General features: G+C 43.0%; 1 protein-coding gene and 1 pseudogene across 1 annotated transcript in view; both read right to left on the minus strand.

Moving 5' to 3' along the window:
• Nucleotides 1–21,690, minus strand: part of LOC140734545 (dedicator of cytokinesis protein 11-like) — a 290,183-nt gene that overhangs the window by 121,797 nt on the left and 146,696 nt on the right. Inside the window, exons 30-33 of the mRNA XM_073058668.1 lie at nucleotides 21,055–21,166; nucleotides 9,359–9,537; nucleotides 3,347–3,463; nucleotides 115–214 (exon numbers count right to left, since the gene is read on the minus strand). Coding sequence (XP_072914769.1) covers nucleotides 115–214; nucleotides 3,347–3,463; nucleotides 9,359–9,537; nucleotides 21,055–21,166 — 508 coding nt within the window. The remainder of the gene's footprint in view (nucleotides 1–114; nucleotides 215–3,346; nucleotides 3,464–9,358; nucleotides 9,538–21,054; nucleotides 21,167–21,690) is intronic.
• Nucleotides 14,642–20,043, minus strand: LOC140735022 (clusterin-like; annotated as a pseudogene).

The raw sequence follows: 21,690 nt of genomic DNA on the forward strand, positions 1-21,690 counted from the left end.
TAGAATGTTACTGTTGGTTCCTTAACTCAACCCAACTCACATGAAAACCAGTTGGTTTAAAGTCTGTACTCTTTATGCCCTGTTCAGTGGTTAACTTAATCATTAAGATTTTACCTGAAGGAGTTAACTCCTTGTCAGTGAAGATGCCTGATTTGCGTGCAGTTGATCCATTAATTGCTGTTGGGACGCTAAATGCCAAGTCACCTCGAACACACTATTTTGTAAAAATAAATGTTGTTTGTCAATATTCAGCAGAATGTTGATAATTTAATATTTTTTTGCACTTGATTACTTGATTTATCTAGGAATCATAAGCCATTGGATTTGACTATTCAATGCAACATGCCTGTTCTAGTTCTTTGCAAGTACTATTAAATCACATCCATGTCCTTGTCCTTTTCCCTATAGAGTCTTCCTTACAGCTATTTATTTCACTCTCAGAGTTGACAAAGGAAAGTGAACATACACTGGTCTGCTTGGGAGATCGGCAGCAGAGATAGTCAGCAAGTTTTAATTCCTAAGCATTAACGTAACATGTGATTTCTCCTGGTCCAGCACATGAATACAATTACAAGGAATGCACATCAGCATCATCAGAGATCAAGTTCAGTGTGTCACTGACGACTCCAACAAAGTTTGATGTATGTGCTGTTTAAAGTATCCTGACCAATTGCATTGTGGTCTGTTACGACAATTCATAAGAGCAACAACATCAGATGCTGCAGAGTGTAATGAGCTCAGCCCAATACATCAGGGGTATGTGCCTCCCCACCATCGGTAGTACTTATAAGAGGCACTGCCTCAAGAAGGCAACATCTGTCATCAAAGATCCTCACCATCCAGGCCATGCCATTCTTGCAGCTGCCATCAGGCTGGTTTCAGAAGCCTGAAGTACCACAACACCAGGTTCAAGAAAGGTTACTTCCCTTCAACTATTCAGTTCTTGGGCCATGACCCAACCTTAAATCACAGAATTATAACAATAACACGACCAGTTTGAGATCAGTCACTCATTAAATGGGATTTTTTTTGTTGTGTGTTCTCCCTTGTATAATTTTTATTTTGTTCTTGTGAATTCTGTTTATATGATGCTATGTGCCTTTAATGCTGCTTTAAATAAGGGTTTCATTGTACCTGTGTATACGATGATAACCACAGCTGATATCAGAGTAACTGCTTCCATCAACTTTGCTGGTACCCTTCCAGAGAAATCGATACCTTTCTCACTTGTTTTTCTTTTGCTCGTTACCTTAAGTAAGTTTTCTAATCACTATCTCTTCCAAGAGGGCAAAGTAGGATTTTAACAACATTTTGAGAGGCCTTGTCAAATCAAGTTGGTAAATGCTACACCATAGGTGGCAAGCAATTAATTGTCCTATAGAAATCATTGTCATTTAACACATATTCTTTGACTTCCTAAAATATTACCCTTGGGATCTAAGTGTCATTGACATTGGGGACATTGGTTCCCTTTAGAAGATGGTGTTGAGCTGTGTCATTGAGCCAGTCAGCCCTTTGAGTCAGGGCTTCAATATGAGCTTAGAATTTATTCTTCCAATAAATTCAAACCTTTACCTCCAGCAGCAGATCTTTAAGGCCCTCTTTGTCAGCAGCTGTGGTATTGTTGAGGGATCTGTGCTGTATAAGATGTTAACGGGCATACCATTTAGCTACTCTCCAAGTCCTCCATAATTCAGTAATGCAGCTCCATTTGCCCACATTTATTCATTATCCTTTAATACATTTTGCTAACAAAATTATTTCTGGTGTTCTTTCATGACAGTTTACTTCTCACCTGCCTTGGCAGCTTTTTGGTTGAAGAATTCCTAAGCACGAGAACCACCCCAATTTAGGAGGTTCACAAGGATGTTGCCTAGATTAGAGAACATTACCTATAAGGAGAGACTGGACAAACATGGATTGACCTGATAGAGGTGTACAAGATGATAAGAGGCATTAATCGTGTGGATAGTCAGAGGCTTTTTCCCAGGGCTGAAATGGTTGCCTCAAGAGGACACAGGTTTAAGGTGCTGGGGAGTAGGTACAGAGGAGATGTCAGGAGTAAGTTTTTTTACTCAGAGAGTGGTGAGTGTGTGGAATGGGCTGCTGGCAGCGGTGGTGGAGGTGGATACGATAGGGTCTTTTAAGAGGCTTTTAGATAAGTACGTGGAGCTTAGTAAAATAGAGGGCTATAGGTAAACCTAGTAATTTCTAAGGTAGGGATGTGTTTGGCACAACTTTGTGGGCTGAAGGGCCTGTATTGTGCTGTAGGTTTTCTATGTTTCTATGCTATCTCTGAAGCAAAACAGGCTGTCGAGTAACCTGATAAAAGTTCAAAAAATTCTGAGACTCATAGGCAGGTTAGATAAGGTCCTTTTCCCCAGGGTGGAAATGTCAAATATCGGAGAGCATATGTTTAAGCTGAGAGGGAAACAATTTAAAGGAGATTTACAAGACAAGCTCTTTACACAGAGGATGGTAGGTGCCTGGATCATGCTGCCAGAGGAAGTGCTAAAGTAGTTACAATGTCAATGTTTATTCAGATAGTTACATGAAGAGGCAGGATAAAGAGTGTGGGTAGATTGGATGAACTGTACTGTTATGTGGAAATGTACAAACCTGGGATTAGGCTCCCCAAATCATCCCACCCTAATTGACACAACTTATTCACTGGAGGCAAGATCAAGCATTGCCTCATTCCTTAAGTATTGACAGAAAATGTTCACTCCCATTGCCTTTGGACTATCAGCAACCAGACTCCATTAGGAGTTGATACATTCCATTCCCACTAGTTCTTTCTCTTCCCAGCAAGTTTCAGACTGACACAACAGTCCAGGAGCTTCTTTCAAATAAGACGTGTGTGTTTGGACCATCCCTTCTTTGTCCATTGGATTTTTCCTACATTATCATGGTTGGGGTACCCCATGATAATTACACAAATGTTCTACTTTGTACACTGTGGATATATTCTAAATGAACTTTTGGGATACATGCCTTCAATTCGTGAAGCTAGAAACATGTGAGTGAATACACTGCACCATAGTTCCTACAATAAACCTTATATAACCCTCTCAACTTCCTATTTCTTTTAAATAAAATACTTTACAGGAACACACCTCTTCTCCTAAACTGAGAAATATCTGTATAGTACTTGTACCTCTATAATGTTGCACTACCTTCCTTGGAAATGTTTGAAATGCATTAGGCTTCATACTGAGGAAGGTATACTTGATTACAGGTCAGCAATTTTCTTTGTATTTGCATCTAACTTGCTTTCTTCTCCAGCTGTGTCACAGCAGCATTGGAAGACACCACAACACAGAGTGAAGAAGGGCCTTGCACTTACGGCATTCGAGAAGGTCATGCTGAGAGAAGACAGATCCTTTACGATGAACCGCTGAACATTTTCAAATATCACTTTGAGAAGTGGTAGGTACAAGAGGGCTATTCTTGCCTGTTGGTTCTGAAATACATGAATTAAATTGTTAAACTTCAGATAAAAATGGAAGACTTCACTTAGGTGCATCAGAATTTTTCTCTGGTGAGTTCTGAAAGGAGGAAAATAATGTCATAACATAAAACCTTTGTCATGTACAATGTTACCTGCGTACCTGACCCAGACAGACACAGGTTTTACAAGGCATTTCAGCCCTTCTGTATCTCTTGGAGGCTATCAGCATGCCCGTTTCCGTGATAACTCAGTTCTCTGACAAGCTGCACTGCTGAGGTTGTTGTGCACAGTTCACACTTCGCACTCCTTCCTCACTCCACCTATACTCCCTGGCCACTGACCTTCAATGTACCTAACCCCATGCCCAATCTAAAGGCACCTCACAGTTCAGTCCACAAATCAAAGCTGGCAGCTCTAACAGGGCAGCATTCATTCACCACTGCACTGGACCATCACTGGGTTTTGTAAGGCAAGAGTATAGAGGGCAAGGAACACAAAATGCAGGCTGACACTCTAGTGTAGTACCAAGGGGGAGTGGCCTCTATCACATGAGGCATGGATGGATTCAGGACAAGATCCACAGCAGCACTGATGCACAGAAAGACATTGGAATAAAAACTCACAGCTTCCTGAAATTGGCAATAACCATATAACAATCACAGCACGGAAACAGGCCATTCCGGCCCTCCTAGTCCGTGCCGAACTCTTAATCTCACCTAGTCCCACCTACCCGCACTCAGCCCATAACCCTCCACTCCTTTCCTATCCATATACCTATCCAATTTTACCTTAAATGACACAACTGATCTGGCCTCTACTACTTCTACAGGAAGCTCATTCCACACAGCTATCACTCTCTGAGTAAAGAAATACCCCCTCGTGTTTCCCTTAAACTTTTGCCCCCTAACTCTCAAATCATGTCCTCTCGTTTGAATCTCCCCTACTCTCAATGGAAACAGCCTATTCACGTCAACTCTATCTATCCCTCTCAACATTTTAAATACCTCGATCAAATCCCCCCTCAACCTTCTACGCTCCAATGAATAGAGACCTAACTTGTTCAACCTTTCTCTGTAACTTAAGTGCTGAAACCCTGGTAACATCCTAGTAAATCGTCTCTGCACTCTCTCTAATTTATTGATATCTTTCCTATAATTCGGTGACCAGAACTGTACACAATATTCCAAATTTGGCCTTACCAATGCCTTGTACAATTTTAACATTACATCCCAACTTCTGTACTCAATGCTCTGATTTATAAAGGCCAGCGTTCCAAAAGCCTTCTTCACCACCCTATCTACATGAGACTCCACCTTCAGGGAACTATGCACTGTTATTCCTAGATCTCTCTGTTCCACTGCATTCCTCAATGCCCTACCATTTACCCTGTATGTTCTATTTGGATTATTCCTGCCAAAATGTAGAACCTCACACTTCTCAGCATTAAACTCCATCTGCCAACGTTCAGCCCATTCTTCTAACCGGCATAAATCTCCCTGCAAGCTTTGAAAACCCACCTCATTATCCACAACACCTCCTACCTTAGTATCATCAGCATACTTACTAATCCAATTTACCACCCCATCATCCAGATCATTTATGTATATTACAAACAACATTGGGCCCAAAACAGATCCCTGAGGCACCCCGCTAGTCACCGGCCTCCATCCCGATAAACAATTATCCACCACTACTCTCTGGCATCTCCCATCTAGCCACTGTTGAATCCATTTTATTACTCCAGCATTAATACCTAACGACTGAACCTTCTTAACTAACCTTCCATGTGGAACTTTGTCAAAGGCCTTGCTGAAGTCCATATAGACTACATCCACTGCCTTACCCTCGTCAACATTCCTCGTAACTACTTCAAAAAATTCAATATACAAGTGCATAGAGAGGGGGAAAAGGCACATGGCATGCGTCTGTTAGGGCACTGAGTATAAAAGTAGAAAATCATATTATGGATGTATAAGATGCCAGTTAGGCCACATTTGGAATACTGTATACAGTTCTGGTCACCACTCTCCAGGAAGGATACGCAGGGCTTGTAAAGGGGGTGTGGAAGAGGTTCACCAAGAAGGTTTCCTGGATTAGAGAGAATTGGGCATTGATAAAGGCCAGGCACCACGGTAGTGGAGTGGATAGCGCAAAACTCGGGCCATCAGAGTTCAGAGTTCAATCTTGGCACCATCTGTTAAGAGCTTATACGATCCCCCTGTGATTGTATGGATTTCCTCTGAGTGCTGGGTATTAGGTTAATTTGTCATTTTAAATTGTCCTGTGACTAAGCTAGCATTAAATGACAGGTTGCTGGGTAGCAAGTTGTATCACAAGGGCATGTTCCACCCAGCATCTCTAAATAAAATGAATAATAATACAAGATTTGGATTTTTTTCTCTGTAATGTTGCAGGCTGAGTGGCAAGCTGATAGAAATTTATAAATACTGCAATGCAGTTGATGTTGCAAATGCAAAATTTCAACATGCTTTTTACAAAATCCCACATAATTGAATTAAAGTGGATGTGGCAGCATAGATATGAGATTGCCTGTAGTTCAAGAAATCAACTCACAACAAATGCCGGGTGAAGTTACGCGAGCGTGTTCTCCAAGGGCTTGGGCACACAGGACACTGTTCCAAAGTGAGCGGATGGTACCAACCCCCAAACAAAAACCTTGTGGTGAACGAGGAGGAGTTTTGTGATGGATTTTCAAAAATAAGTATGGGGGGGGAGGGAAAATGACATTGACCACAGTAATGATGGCAAAGTTATCCTCCCACATCCCAACGATCATCAAGTTAGTCAGTTAATTGGCCACTAGGGTTCACCCTGGATGTGGGTGGGTGGGTGGGTAGGTAGGAACATCCGGGGTGAGTGATGGAAATGAATGTGTGGGGTGGGGATGGGATTGATTGGAATTCTATGCAAGCCAAATGGCCTCTTTCTATGCCATAAGGAAATAGAGAAAGTACAGTATTTGCATTAAGGTCAAGAAATGGTCCCCTGGCGGCACTTAGTGGTCAAAATCTGCATCTACATGACAATAAACTAGTGCCAAAATAAAACAATTTAATCCTCCCTACACCTCCCACACGGCCCTTACTGTTATTTGCATCTTACACTGTTCCTAAGGTACACAATGCAAGCTCAAACAACACCTCATCTCATCACAGAACCATTGAACTATCTTTATGCAGGGTGTGTCACATCCCCCTGAACTTGAAAATGAATCAGAATCAGAGTCAGGTTTAATATCTCTGGCACATCATGAAATTTGTTGTTACGCAGCAGCAGTACAGGGAAATACATAATAATAAAAACTGAATTACTGTAAGTATATATTTATTTTAAGTTAAATTAAATTAGTAGCGCAAGAAGTGAAAAAAGTTCAAGGGTTTCAAGGTCCATTCAGAAATTTGATGCTAGAGGGGAGGAAGCTGTTCCTGAATCGCTGAGTGTGTGCCTTCAGGCCCCTGCACCTCCTACCCAATGGCAACAATGAGAAGAGGGCACAGACTGAGTGAATGGGGTCCCTAATGTTGGATGACACCTTTTGAGGCATCGCTCCTCGAAGGAGCCCTGGATGCAGGGGAGGTTAGTGCCCATAATAGAGCTGACTGGGTTTGCAACTTTCTGCAGCTTACTTTGATCCTGTGCCATGACCCCCTCCCCATACTTGACGACGAAGCAGCCAGTTAGAATGCTCTCCATGGTGCATCTGTAGAAATTAGCGAGCGTCTTTGGTGACAAACCGAATCTCCTCAAACCCCTAATGAAATACAGCCACTGTTATGCCTTCTGTGTAACAGTATTAACATGTTGGGCCCAGGACAGATCCTCACAGATATTGACACCCGGCATTTTAAAACTGCTTATCCTTTCCACTTCTGATCTCTCAATGAGACTGGTGTGTGTCCCTTTGTCTTATTCTCGGAACTCCACAATTCTTTGGTGTTACTGCCATTGGCTGTTGCTGGGACAAGACTCAACTAGCTGATATATCTTGCACCTGTACGCCTTCTCGTTACCATCTGAAATTCTGCCAACAATAGTTGTGTCATCTGCATATTTATAGATGACATTTGAGCTGTGCATAACCACACCAGTCATGGGTGTAGAGAGGGTAGAGGAGTGGGCGAAGAACACTTCCTTGAGTACACCAGTGTTGATTATCAGTGAGAAGGAGATGTTATTTCTGATCCACACAGACTGTGGTCTTACAGTGAGGAGGTCGAGGATCCAGTTGCAGAGGGAGGTACAGAGGACCAGGTTTTAGAGCTTTTGATCAGAATTGTTGGAATGATTACATTAAGCACTAAGCTGTCATAAATAAAAAGCAGTCAGTCACAAGTATTAGTATTTTCCAGATGATCCAAGGCCACATGAAGAGCCAATGAGATTTCATCTGCAAATTGCAAAAAGGATCTAGTGCTTTGTTGATGAATATGACAAATACACTGTTCTTGAACTTCCAGCCGGGTACAGATATCAATTATAACAGGCATTTTGATGACAAACTCTGCCATCTTCATCAGGGATGAACAGCAGATGCCTGGTGAAGATGGCAAAATCTGTCATCGAAATGTCCGTGATAATCGATACCTGTACCCAGCGTGAAGCCCAAGAAGAGTTTGTAGTTGGTCCAAGTCCTTGCTTAGGCCTGACTTTAATTCAACAGTTTCAAATAACCATCCCTCTGGTTTGTAGCAGAACTGTGAAGTTTTGATGAAAGGTTATCAACTTGCACAGTTTACAATGGCATATGTTATTGCAGAGCTGATACAAATCCAGAGAGGACATGAACTTCTCACTGTACCAGCTGCAGGAGAAGTGTCAAGAGCTGTAGAAGCCACTGTACCCAGCCTTCATTGATCTGACCAAGGTGTTCAACCTTGTCAGTAGAACAGGACTCTTCAATCTCCTGCTAAAGATTGGCTGCCCCACCGCCCCTCACCAGGACTGAGCAGCATCATACCATCCTTCCACAAGGACATACACAGCACAGTCTGCTTCAGTGGAGTAACTTCTGATGCCTTTCCAGTGAGCAGCAGAGTGAAACAAGCATAGTAGGGTATGGTTCTGAAGTGGACATATAGGATTGGTGTAGATGGGTAAAGAGGTTAGTATGGATCTGTTGGGCTCATGGACTTATTTCTGTGCTGTACAGTTGTATGACTCTAGTACAAATGTAATTATATATGAGGCTGCTGGGACTGCAGGTGAAATATTGTGCATGGATCTGGTCTTCCTACTATATAGTGAAATTCTTATGTAAGGAGTAATTCAAAAGACTGGACCTGTACTCTCAGTGATGTAGAAGAATGAGAGTGATCTCATGGAAACACATAAAATTCTTAAGAGTCTTGATAGGATTGGGATAGCAATGATTCTTCCCCTGACTGGGTGCCTGGAACTAAAGAGTCTTTCTTAAAATAAAGGGCTGGTCATTCAGGACTGAAGAAAGAAGGAAATATCTTTACACATCTTTGGAACATCTAAAGGGCATGGAGACTTGGTTGCTAAGTATATTCAAGGTCAAGTTCAATAGACAATTACGTGGAGCAGATTAAAGGATCAGTCATGAATGGTAGGAAAAACAGAATGTTATCCTTTGCTTCTGCTTCTTGTGGTCTAAGCTCCTAGTGATTTTACAAAGATTTAATTGTGAATTCAATGTGGCTGAATGTGAATCTCGCACCTTGCAACAGGTCAATGCAGGATTCACTCCTATCAGCTATACTAAAGCTGGGATGTAAAGAAGGAACAAAACCACATGAATCCCATGTATCTGCGTGGACTCAAAATACAGTTTGCTCAATAACGTCAATGACATGTCAGACATGCACAGGGTCAATGCCTCTTCTACAGCAGCGCACAAAGTAGAAATAACCGCAGCCTTTGTACCTTGTGTGGATATCGGGCATCAAACGAGTGCTTCATTATCAGGCTCTTGACAATGGCAATGGCCATGTGTCGGATGTCCCGAGACTCATTAAGAGCAGCAGTGAGCTCCCTGAATAAAAGCCCCACCAGGAAGTGATGCCTGCAGAAGTCATCAGTGAGAGTGTACTCCAGTTGCAGATCTATGGGAAATACACAAAAAACATTATTTTTAAAAAGAAGCAAAGATGTAGAATTAAATCAATGCACACCTGTGCATAGAATTATTTTTCATTTTTAAGGAAGGATATTATGAAATGGAAGCAGTTCATGGTGAGACCTAGTGGTACACGTACATAGTTCCTTGACAAGGTGAAGAAGGAATACTGTACTCTTATTTTCATCATTTAGGGCACTGAGAACAAAAGCTGATATGTCACATTGTAACTGTACAAGACACCGGTGAGAATACACATGAAGTTCTCTTCACCCAGTTATAGAAAGGCTACCATGAATCTGAAAATGGTGTATTAAACATCCAGCAGGACATTACCAACAATGGACAGTTTCAGATTCCTTATCACACGTACATCAGAACATACATTGAAATGCATCTCTAAAAGAAAATAATGAATTTTTACAGCAATGAGCTTTGTAATAGATATCCGGTGAATCCAATAAGTTTATAAGGACAGGTGATAGTAGTTCACAGGTCCAGGAAGCCAGGTTTAGTCCCATCCTCCAGTGCTATCTGTGTTGAGTTTGCCCCTGTGACTGCATGTATTTAGAATTAACATGTTGCTGGAGAACTTAGCAGGTCAGGCTGTATCTATGGAGGTGAAGGAATACTTCTCTGACTCGTTGAGTTCCTCCAGCAATTTACTTTGTTTTTCTTCAGATTCCTACAACTATAGTCTCTTATAGTATGTGTGAGTTCCCCCCCCCCCCCCCATCCCACCAAGACCTTTTATTTTCTTTCACACACAGATGTGTGGACTGGTCAATTGGCCACTGTACCTTATCACTTAGTGCATGTTGCACCTGAACCCGAGAGGGAACCAAGATTCTCGCAGCCAGGTTTGTTAGAGCTGTTGGGGAAGGTTTGAACTAATTTGGCAAGGGGATGGGAATTGGAGTGAAGGGAATCAGGATAGGATGGATGGTAAAAAAAAAAACAAAGTTAGCATGCAGTCAGACTGTCAGGAAGGGAAGGCAGATGATAGGACAAAATTGCAGCTTGTAGGGTGAGTATCAGTGCATTAGGGATGTTGAATTTAAAAGGGTAGCAAATACAGTATTCAAAGTGTTTATCTCAATGCACGGAGTATAAGAAATAAGGTGGATGATCTTGTTGCAGTTTTACAGATTGTCAGGTATGATGTTGTGGCCATCGCTGAATTGTGGCTGAAGAATGGTTGTAGTGGGGAGCTGAATGTCGAAGGTTACACATTGTATTGGAGGATAGGGACATAGGCAGAGGGGCTGGCATGGTTCTGCTGGTAAAGAATAGCATGAAATTAGTACAAAGATGTGACATAGGACCAGAAGATGTTGATCCTTGTGAGTTGCATTAGGAAACTGCAAGGGTAAAGGACTCTGATGGCAATTATATACAGACCTCCCAACAGTAGCTGGGATGTGGACTACAGATTACAACAGGAAATAGAAAAAGTGTGTCAAAAGGGCAGTGTTATGATAGTCATGGGAGACTTTAACATGCAGGTAGATTGGGAAAATCAGGTTGGCAATGGATCTCAAGAGAGTGAGTTTGTTGAATGACTACAGATGACATTTTAGAGCAGTTTGTCGCTGAGCCTACCAGGGGATCATCTATACTTGACTGGGCATTATGTAATGAACTAGAGGTGATTAGGCAGTTCAAGGTAAAGGAAACCTTAGGAGGCAGTGATCACAATATGATTGAGTTCAACTAGAAATTTGACAGAGAAAGTAAAGTTTGATGCAGAGAAAGTAAATTCTGCCTGATGAACCTATTGGAATTCTTTGAGGAGATTACAAGTAGGATACAAAAAGGGGATGCAGAGGATGTTGTATATTTGGACTTTTCAGAAGGCTTTTGACAAGAGTCACACATGAAGCTGCTTACCAAGTTAAGAGCCAATGGTATCAAGGAAAGCTACTAGCATGGCTAGAGCATTGGCTGATTGGTAGGAGGCAACGAGTGGGAATGAAAGGATCCTTTTCTGGTCGGCTGCCAGTGAATAGTGGTGTTCTGCAGCAGTCAATGTTGGGACTTCTTTTTATGCTGTATATCAATGAGTTAAATGATGAAATAGATGGCTTTGTTGCCAAGTTTGCAGATGATACAAAGATTGGTGGAGGGGCAGGTAACGTTTAGGCAACAGGTAGGCTGCAGAAGGACTTAGACAGATTAGGAGAGTGGGCAAGAAGGAGGCAAATGTTGGAAAATGCATGGTCATGCACATTGGTAGAAGAAATAAGTGTGTCGATGATGTTCTAAACTGGGAGGAAATCCAAAAATCAGAGATGCAAAGAGAGTTGGGAGTTCTTGGGCAAAACACCCTAAAGGTTAACTTGCAGATTGAGTCAGTGGTGAGGAAGGCAAATGAAATTTTAGCATTCATTTCAAGAGGTCTAGAATACACAAGCAGCGATGTGAGAGTTTATAAGGGGTGAGGCCTTACTTTGAGTATTGTGAACAGTTTTGGGCTCCTTATCTAAGAAAAGATTTGCTGGCATTGGAGAGGGTTCAGAGAAGATTCACAAGGATGATTCTGGGAATGAAAGGGTGTGAGGGACGTTTGATGGCTCTGGACCTGTACTTGCTGGAATTTAGAAGGATTTGAGGGGGGAGGTGGAAATCACATTGAAACCTTTTGAATGTTGAAAGGCCTTGGCACAGTAGATGTGGAAAGGATGTTTCCTTTGGGGTGGGGGGGGGGGAGTCTAGGACACGAGGGCACAGCCTCAGGATAGAGAGGTGTTCATTTAAAACAGAGATGTGGAGAAATTTCTTTAGCCTGAGGTTGGTGAATTTGTAGAATATGTTACCTCAGGCAGAAGTAGAGGCCAGGTCATTGGATGTATTTAAAGTAGAAATTGATAGGTTCTTGATTGGCTGTGGCATCACAGGTTATGGGGAGAAGGTTGGGATGTAGGGCATGGGGCTGAGGAGGGGAAGTAAAAAGGATCAGCCATGATTGAATGGCAGAGCACTCAATAGGCCAAATGGGTGGGGGTGGGGGTGGGGGGGGGGGGCGAGGAGAGAGGGAAAATACCAATTGTACTGGAAACAGGTTATTCACTTGTAATCTGAGAGTCTGGACTAATGTTCCAAGAGCACGTTTCAATGAAAAACAACAGGTAATAATGGAGTTATAAAGTCATACAGCATGGAGTCCAGCTCTTTAGCCCACTCAGTTTGTAGCAGCCATCAACCACAGCGATCCATTTACATACACAGAAACGCTGTCATAGGAATTCCAGCAGCATCCATCATCAGAGATCCTTACCATCCAGGCCATGCTCTCTTCTCCCTATTACCATCCAGGCCTCAGGTACAAGAGCCTCAGGACTCACAACCCCAGGTTCAAGAACAGTTACTACCCCTCAACCATTTGGCCCTTGAATGAACAGGATCTCTACACTCACTTGCCATTCGCTGAGGTGTTCCCACACTGATGGTCTCACTTTAAGGACTCTATCTTGTTACCTCATGCCCTCGTTGTTTTTTGCTATGTATTTATATTTGCACTTGCACAGTTTGTTGTCTTCTGCATTCCAGTTGATCTTTCATTGACCCTGTTAGAGTCCATAAATTTGCTGGGTGTGCCCACAGGAACATGAATCTCAGAAATGTATATGGTGATATATATGTACTTTGATATACTTTGAACTTATATTCTCTTTGCATTCCCATGAACTCCCCCAGATTCCAACTATGACCTACTAGGGGCAGTTTACCTTAGCCAATCAGTTTCCTAACAACTCACCTCTGGAATGTGGGTGAAACTCACAGACACAGGGAAAATGTGCAAACATCCCACAGGCAGCACCCAGGGTCAGGATTCAGACCTTGTGCCTCTGGAGATATGAAATAACAGTTCTAACTGACCTACTATGCCACTCAAAGTGTATTGGGTGTCAAATAAATTTTTGGGCAAATGGAATTGGTGTAGATGTCAAAAGGTTAGCATAGCTGTGGTCGGCCAAAGGACCAATTTCTTTGCTGTATAATTAAGTGACTCCATGTGACAAGCTGGTTGGTTTTTAAACTCTTTTCTGTTAGAGAACAAGTTAATGGATTAGTAACATAGAAAGCTAGACGAACTATCCAGAGATCACATTTCAAATCCCAACTCTATAATATCCTAGGAATTATTCCTTCACCCACCAAAACTAGTCTTGTTACAATGACCAGGCAATAACTGGCAAGAAATGGTGGCCTTTCTAGTGACACTTGTTCTCAACAGATGAATAAATAAAACAACTTTAAACATTGGTCCATGAAACAATTCAGTCAGTGCTGAGTCCTGATGCAACACAAATTTTGAAATTTGAAGGAAGGGTGCCATCAACAAGTGACATTGAAAAAATAATCAATTTTTCCTCAAGTAAATGTTAAGAGCATACAAAATTAAGGAATTTACTTTTAATGGGAAATGGAGATAAAATTAATTGCCCCTGCAAATGGATGCAGCAATTCTGAATGATATCAAATTAATACATGTGATTCCTTAACGTATATTTACACACTGATCCAGATCCAAGGAAGTCTTTCAAAATTATCTCAGAAAGTACGGTGTGCTCAACCCTTGAAATGCTATCACTGTCCCGGCTGCAGTAATTTCTAAGAATTTTTTTATCGCCCACACAGTCTTCAGATTATGTGTCAACTTGCAGGATTATGGTTAGTCATGACAGTTCTAGTCAAGTGTTTTGAGTGCTTGGTTCTGACAAAGCATAAATCAGCATACAGCCCTGTTGAGGCAAGCTTGTGAGATGTGTCAAACCACTCAGTCTACACACACACACACACACACCCCCACACACACACACACGGGGCACTAAATTTGGTTTTCCCATGACCGACTGCTGACGTTGATAAAAGATGCCAAAAGGTGAGCTTTGCACATCCAGTCCATGAAGGGGTGGTCATGTTTTCATGTTTTTTTTTGCTTCCAATAGTATTCCAATGCCATGGCAGCAGTGCAGTAGACCAGCAGCATTGTTGCAGAAGATTTCCAGTAGCTTTGCCACCCGCTAAAATGTTTACAGAAGCAGCCTTCGAAGCAAGTGAACCAAGTATCTGTTCCATTCATGCTTCTATAGTTTCAAAGCTGATGTGTTGGTAGGTCTTCCAATCTTCCTCTTGTTGTAGAGGTCCACTGATTACTTTGTCAATATATCTGAGAGCTCTGGATCATCCCAGTCAAATCCTAGGACTGTGAAAGTCAATGGAGGTGGATCAAGTATCTGGACAGTGACATTGGTATCAGGATTGCTGGACGTACTGATGTTGCTTTCTCATCTTAGTATGATGGCTTTACTTCTAAAAAAAAAACCCATCTGAGCTTTTTGTATAATTTGCCAATTTGGACATCCATTCAACAAGTCTCCTGTTTTATTTTTCACACATTCTTGACAATCTTCTGTTATATCTTTTTGCAAAGCTTTCTACCATTATGAGAGATTTTTCAAATGCATTTCATAAAGGTTTGTGATCTACAAAGGAGTCCAAGGACATGAGTTTGCTGCACTCCTCATACTTGTTGGAAAGCTTCACGTAGCCAGAAGAGTTCTGACACATTTCACGAGAGATGAATTGATCTTTTTCATCTGGTGATTTTGTCTCATTTTCCTTTTCTCTCCCAGGAAACTGTTCTGGATTTAATTTGGGATCATGCATGATTTTATGGAATTTCTCAAACGTCCCCTGAATTATGTCAAAGAATGAGGAAAGCATTCCATGGCCATCATAGGTGCTGGGTCTAAAATGGGGAAAGGAGTAATCTGGAAACAAGAAAAATACAATGCCATTGAGGGACTATCAATCTATTTATCTATTGCTTCGAAGCAATAGATAAATTCTCTTTGAACAATTCATCCATATCTTCATACTCTCACTGTCACCAAGTTCTTCATTCTTCTCCTTCAAAGAGTCTATTTTCTCAACATTAAACCATAAAGAGACCACCAGTATTCTATTGAAGATATTTTTTCCACTTTTTCAAGTCTTGAAGCCTCTGCTGCAAATTCTTGCGTAGAACTGTGTGCATGCTTACTTCAAACAGGCCTTCCATTCATCCCACAGAGACTCCCTGAGTTGACATTGCTCAGCTTCCTTCAGTTTTCTCTGCTCTTCTTCAGCAGCCAAAAGAGATTCCTTTTTTAAAAAAAATAATAGAGGACAAGTGCTACACCTGCCTCTACACCATCTCACTCACTACTATTCAGGGCCCAAACAGTCCTACCAGTTGAGTTGACACTTCACCTGTGAGTCTGTTAAGGTCATCTATTGTATCCACTACTCCTAGTGTGGCCTCTTGTATATTGGTGAGACCCAACGTAGATTGGAAGACTGCTTTACCGAGTATCTGCACTCCGTCCACCAGAAAAAGCGGGAACTCCCAGTGGCCACCCATTTTAATTCCACTTCCCATTCCTACATGTCTATCCATGGTCTCCTCCATTGTCGTGATGAGGCCACACTCAAGTCGGAGAAGCAACACCTTATGTTCTGTCTGGTTAGCCTCCAACCTGACGGCATGAACTTCAATTCCTGAAACTTCCAGTAATGGCCCCCCATCTCTAAATCCCTATCTCCTTTTCCCTCTCTCAACTTTATCTCCTTGCCTGTCCATCACCTCCCTCTGGAGCCCCTCTCCCTTTTTCTTTCTTCTATGGCCTTCTGCCCTCTCCTATTAGATTCTGCCTTCTCCTGCCCTGCATCTCTTTCACCAATCAACTTCCCAGCTCTTTACTTCACCCCTCCCTCTCTCAGTTTCACCTATCAGCTTGAGTTTCTCCTCCCGTTCCCTCCCCCCACATTCTAGCTGTCCCCTCATCCATTTTTCTCCAGTTCTGCTGAAGGGTCTCAACCCAAAATGCCAACTGTCCTCTTCTCTATAGGTGATGCCTGGCCTGCTGAATTCCTCCAGGTAGGTAGGGGTAGGGGTAGGGGTAGGGGTGTGTGCGTGTGCGTGTGCGTGTGCGTGTGCGTGTGCGTGTGCGTGCGCGTGTGTGTGTGCGTGTGCGTGTGCGCGTGCGTGTGTGTGTGAGAGAGAGAGAGAGAGAGACATCAGTAACCAGCTCCTTTTAGAAGTGAAAATTTATCTCCACAAACTAAAACACCTCCCTTGGCAAAGTCATAAGTAGTGGTTTTATCAGCACTTTTATTTGAGCTGCATTTCCTTGTAAGAAACGGAGTGTTTATTCTCCTTATAATTGCAGCAAAGAATGCGGGAAATTCACAGAGAAACTTTATCTCTGAAGATTATGAATCACTGTGATGCAACCCTCCCAAACTCGGGATGACCTGAGTGGCAGTGGAAGTGACAAGACTGAAGAGCTGGCAACCTGAAATACTGAGCAAGTATTTTTCATATTACCTAACAACATAGGGGACCATTCGACCTCTGAATCTTTGTTGGCTCTCAGAGCAATCCAATCAATCTTATTCTCCCATTTATTTTCCTGTAACCCATTGTCTCTCACATGCTTATCAACTCCCTCCTGAAATTCCTGCCATTGTGGGGTAAACTTCAGTAGCAAGTGCCAAAGAGCCAGCATCTACCTTGGCAGTAGATTTAGTGGTGACACGGACGTGGCCAGTTGGGTTGCTTATACTACATCCTCTGCACAAGCATCTGAGAGTTCTGCTGAAATTGGGGAACTGCTTTTCACAAAGGAGCAAAGAAAAAAAACTGCTGGAGGAACTCAGCAGATCAGACTACATCTGTGATTTGAGATACTGCATCTGGATGGAAAGAGTTAAAATGAGATGACGGGTAAGAACAGGCCAGCAACTGGTGGAATGAGACGAGGAAGGGTTGATGGACCAAGTGGAGGACAGAGGGACAAAGACAGTGATGGAACTTGGGAGGTTTTGGAGGAGAGAGCACTTCCGTTGTGGAGGAGACAAATGATTGTGGTCTGGTGGGAACAGTGGGGAGAGGGGACTCAGTGAGTGGTGTGGGTGATGGACAGATGGAATGGGTGGGGGAGAGATAATAAATAGGGTGGAATTTCTCCTCCTCTCACCATTCCCATGGTCAGGAGAGATCGGTCCCAGCAGCCGTCATCATTGATCAATGCTATTTCATGGCAACAAGGTACAGAGGGGCAAATAAACCTTCTGATGAATGCCACCCACTGTCGTCACAATCATTCATCTCCAATAGGAACAGGGAATGCTGGAAATCCTAGCAGTTTGGCCAGCATCTGCAGGGGGAGAAACAGTTAATCTTTCGATTCAAGTCTCTCTGTGGATGCCGGCTGGCCTGCAGAGCACAAGAGTATCCTGCACTCTGCCATTATCATCATCAAAGAATGAATTCTAATTTGGTGAGAGGGCCATAGCAGGCACATTTAAAACTGCACGGCCAATGTGGCAAAGCAACACTGAAGGATGATACATAGTGAACAAGAGTAGCTTGCAAAAGGCAGATCTCGGTAATCCTACAATCAAAATTCTGAAGCCCTGGTGGTTGACAATTAATCATGACTCTTGGGAAGGCAGAGCTGAGATTCAGCTTTATTTTATGACATGTACATTGGAACATGCTGTGAAATGCGTCATTTGTGTTAACAAACAGCACAACCAAATAAGGGCTGATGACATATTTATGCAAGTGTTGCCACACATTCCAGCATAAAACATTGTATGCCCACAATGTTTCACAGAACAACAAAAGCCAAACAAGCCCCTTTCCTATCCCTCCCACCCACACACCCACTCACACATTCACATAGGCCTCTAAACTCAGGACAGGCCACCTCTGGACCCTTAGTCTTTGACCTTGACAGCAGTGAGTGGGAAAAGCAAGGCTGAAGGATTTGCAACTAGAGGTAGTTAATAGTTGTTCCTTCTGGATCTCCACCCTAGATCCATAGATCCAAACCATTACTGAAGTTGGTAATCTACTCTGCAGCAAAACAAAATGGCTGAGTGTAGAAGATACAACAATGTGCATATGCGGCACTGAAGCTCTGAACGGCAAAAACTTTCTGATGCATTGTGGCCATAATGTTAATGAAGCAATAGAAAATCAACCAGCTACGCCCTGCCCACAAAACACAGATGACATTCAACTCAGCTAATTCTTGCTACGAGACTTATTCATCAGCCAGTTGATGAAAGGTATTATTGGTGATGCTCACTTAATCACTGATAGCCCACTCTGGTTGCTCAGTTTAAGCTGTAAGTGACAAGCACAAAATAGTCAGGTATCAAAACCTCATGTTCAAGATGCATACTAATTAACACTAACCTGCAAGGTTATGAAGGGAGATTTCCCACAGTCTTCAAAAAGCAAAAGAAAATATGGATTTGGGTCTTTGTCACTCATTTTCTCAATTCTAAAACCTCAATAGAGGTGTAACACCAGCAGTTCTAAACCTGGGGTCTATGGACCCCCTCCCCCCTCCCATGGGTTAATGGTAGGGGTCCAGTCCATGGCATAAAAAGGTTGGGAGACCCTGTGTTACAAAAACAGGGACTTGCTCCAAACTAGCTTCAGTTTTCTCCTCGATGTGCTACCACTCATCTAATAGGAGGCTCACTGAATGCACAGCCTGTTGCTCAGATGACAAAACACTCTGTGTGCAGCAGACTCAAACGAGATCATTGACCCAAAACTAATTACAAAAAAAACACTCCGGTTACAAGAGCAAGTTCAAAAATGTGTAACATCTCGTAGCCAGACAAAACCTCTCCACAATGTCATCTCCTTTGACAAGCTGAGCTACCTCAACGAGCCAGGACCTCAGCAGCACCAAGTACCCTCCTGACGAAGGGTTTCAGCCAGAAACGTCGACAGTGCTTCTCCCTATAGATGTTGCCTGGCCTGCTGCGTTCCACCAGCATTTTGTGTGTGTTGTTGTTTGAATTTCCAGCATCTGCAGATTTCCTCGTGTTTCCTGTTCCCCATTTCAGTTTGACTGTGGGTGGGGGAGGGACTAACAATGTGCTTTGATTCACTACAGGGACAGATTCAGCCAGACACATATAGAGAGACAGAGACAGAAACAGATAGAACACCCCCCCCCCCCACACACACACACAAACACACATAGGAGACAGAGCAGAGAGCCAGACAGAGAAATTGTTTTACTATATCTCAATAAGATTACCCTGTTACTATGCTCCAATGAATTTAAATCTGATTGTGCCCAACCCCTCTATAGCTCAAATCATAAGGAGTGACATATTCTTTGTCTCAAACAATCCACAAGAGGAACTCATTGAGTCATGCAGCAAATGTGGAAGAAAGAAATTGCCAACATTTCAGGCCTTTGAGCTCCTCCAGCACATAGCTTCTTGCTCCGGATTCCAGCCTCTACGGTCTCATATCTTCACAGGAAGTTTCTGGTTAATTTCAACACAGAAACTGTTAATATGAGTTAACTCCATTTGCACTCACAGACTGCTGAAAGTACTTATGAATAACGAAGGAACATCTGTACATCCTTCTCACCTGCAGCATGCTTTGCAGCCAGTTGTCCATTGGCCATGCAAGATCTGAGAGGCAGTGTGAGCAGGCAGGTCAGAAGCCCATTATCTGCAGATTACTGTGCAAGCTACATATCCCAGGGACAGGGTGGCTGGAGGAGGTATGGAAGAGATTCAGGTGGGGAAGCGGGTTGAGGGAAAGGAGGGGAAATGGAGTATGAGGAGTGAGAGTCAAATAGAACAGAAACAGGCCCTTCTGCATGCAGGGTCCATTGCTGACCATCAAGCACCCATTTGGGCAAGTGCAGCAGGGTGAGCGAGGCCTGACAGGTATGGGAGAAGTTAACAGAGGACTGAAAGGAAGAAGGAAGGGGAAGGGTTGCTGCTGAGTATGGGCCTTCAAAGGGCAGAATGAGAGGTGGAAGGGGACTGAGCAAGATGGGAGGAGGGTGGCATTACAAAGAATGAGGATCAAGTTTCAAGAGCACAATGACTTGTGATGACCTGATGTGAGATTTGCCAAACATTGTAATGTTATACCCACAGGTGGAGCACTAGTGATGCACCATCAATAACTCACGCTGAGACTTAGGAAGCGAGATATCGGCTTTTATTGACTGGAAGAATAAACAGCACTACATCCTGGGGAAAATGAGGGAGAGCAGCAGCCCACAGTCGCCTTTATACAGGGGTCTGTGGGAGGAGCCACAGGAGCAGTCAGCAGGGTCTGTGGGAGGAGCCACAGGAGCAGTCAGACAGGTATATCTAGTTCACCACAACTAGGCTACAGCACGTTACGCATGTCATATTCGTAACTGTCCCTGAACCTGGTGGTGTGAGTCCTGAGACTCCTGTACCTCCTTCCTGGTTGTTGAGGGATAATAACTGTCCCTAATCCTAGTGGTTTGAATCCTGTCTTCATGCTCAAATATCTTTTTTATACACACACACACGCAATTAAAAAAAAATTTTTTTTTAAACAGGTATAAGGGATTCGAGCTTTCCTGCAGAGAGAATTTCAGCTTTCAGAGTTTATGAAGAACAAATGGGGATTGTTCTACCGTACCTTGCATCCTTTGGAGCCTGCTCTTCACAAAACACATTGGCAAGTTCAGAGGGATGAAGTGTTCATGGTTGCAGATGATTTGCAGGAAATCCAGCTTGTACTCGATGAGTGCCTGATGAGGAGAGAGTTGATGGGAACATGATTGCAACACAGTTAGTCTCCAACATTAAGCATTCGTGAGTAAAAAGGAGCTGCTCTGGGGTGGAGCAGTTCAGGATGAATCGATACAGAGGGAAGTAAGGGCAAGGAGTTATTGCCTTTTTTTGGGACTGCCAGCAATTGTGACCAGGCCATGAAACAGGAGGAGCAAGTAAGGGCAAGGGGTTATTGCCCAACTTAATAGATGGTGACAATGCCAAGTTATTTAGACACCAGTCTGGAGGCAGTATCTGCCTGTGGGGTAGGGTGGATGAACAGCAAAATGGTGAATGCCCACAAGCACAAATGTGGATAAATCTAACATTTCAGCTTTTACTGTAGGACTCACAGAAGCCATCAGACTTCTGGGGCCTGTAGCTGCAGCTCAGACACATCGCTTTGTTAGAATCTGGCACCATGAGTGTGCACAGCCTAGTCAAAGGGTTTCATGAAGTGAATGCCATTGAGTGCTCCATCAATACTCAAGAAACCCAATCT

This window comes from Hemitrygon akajei, chromosome 10 (genome assembly GCF_048418815.1).
Source record: "Hemitrygon akajei chromosome 10, sHemAka1.3, whole genome shotgun sequence".
In the NCBI taxonomy this organism is placed as follows: domain Eukaryota; kingdom Metazoa; phylum Chordata; class Chondrichthyes; order Myliobatiformes; family Dasyatidae; genus Hemitrygon; species Hemitrygon akajei.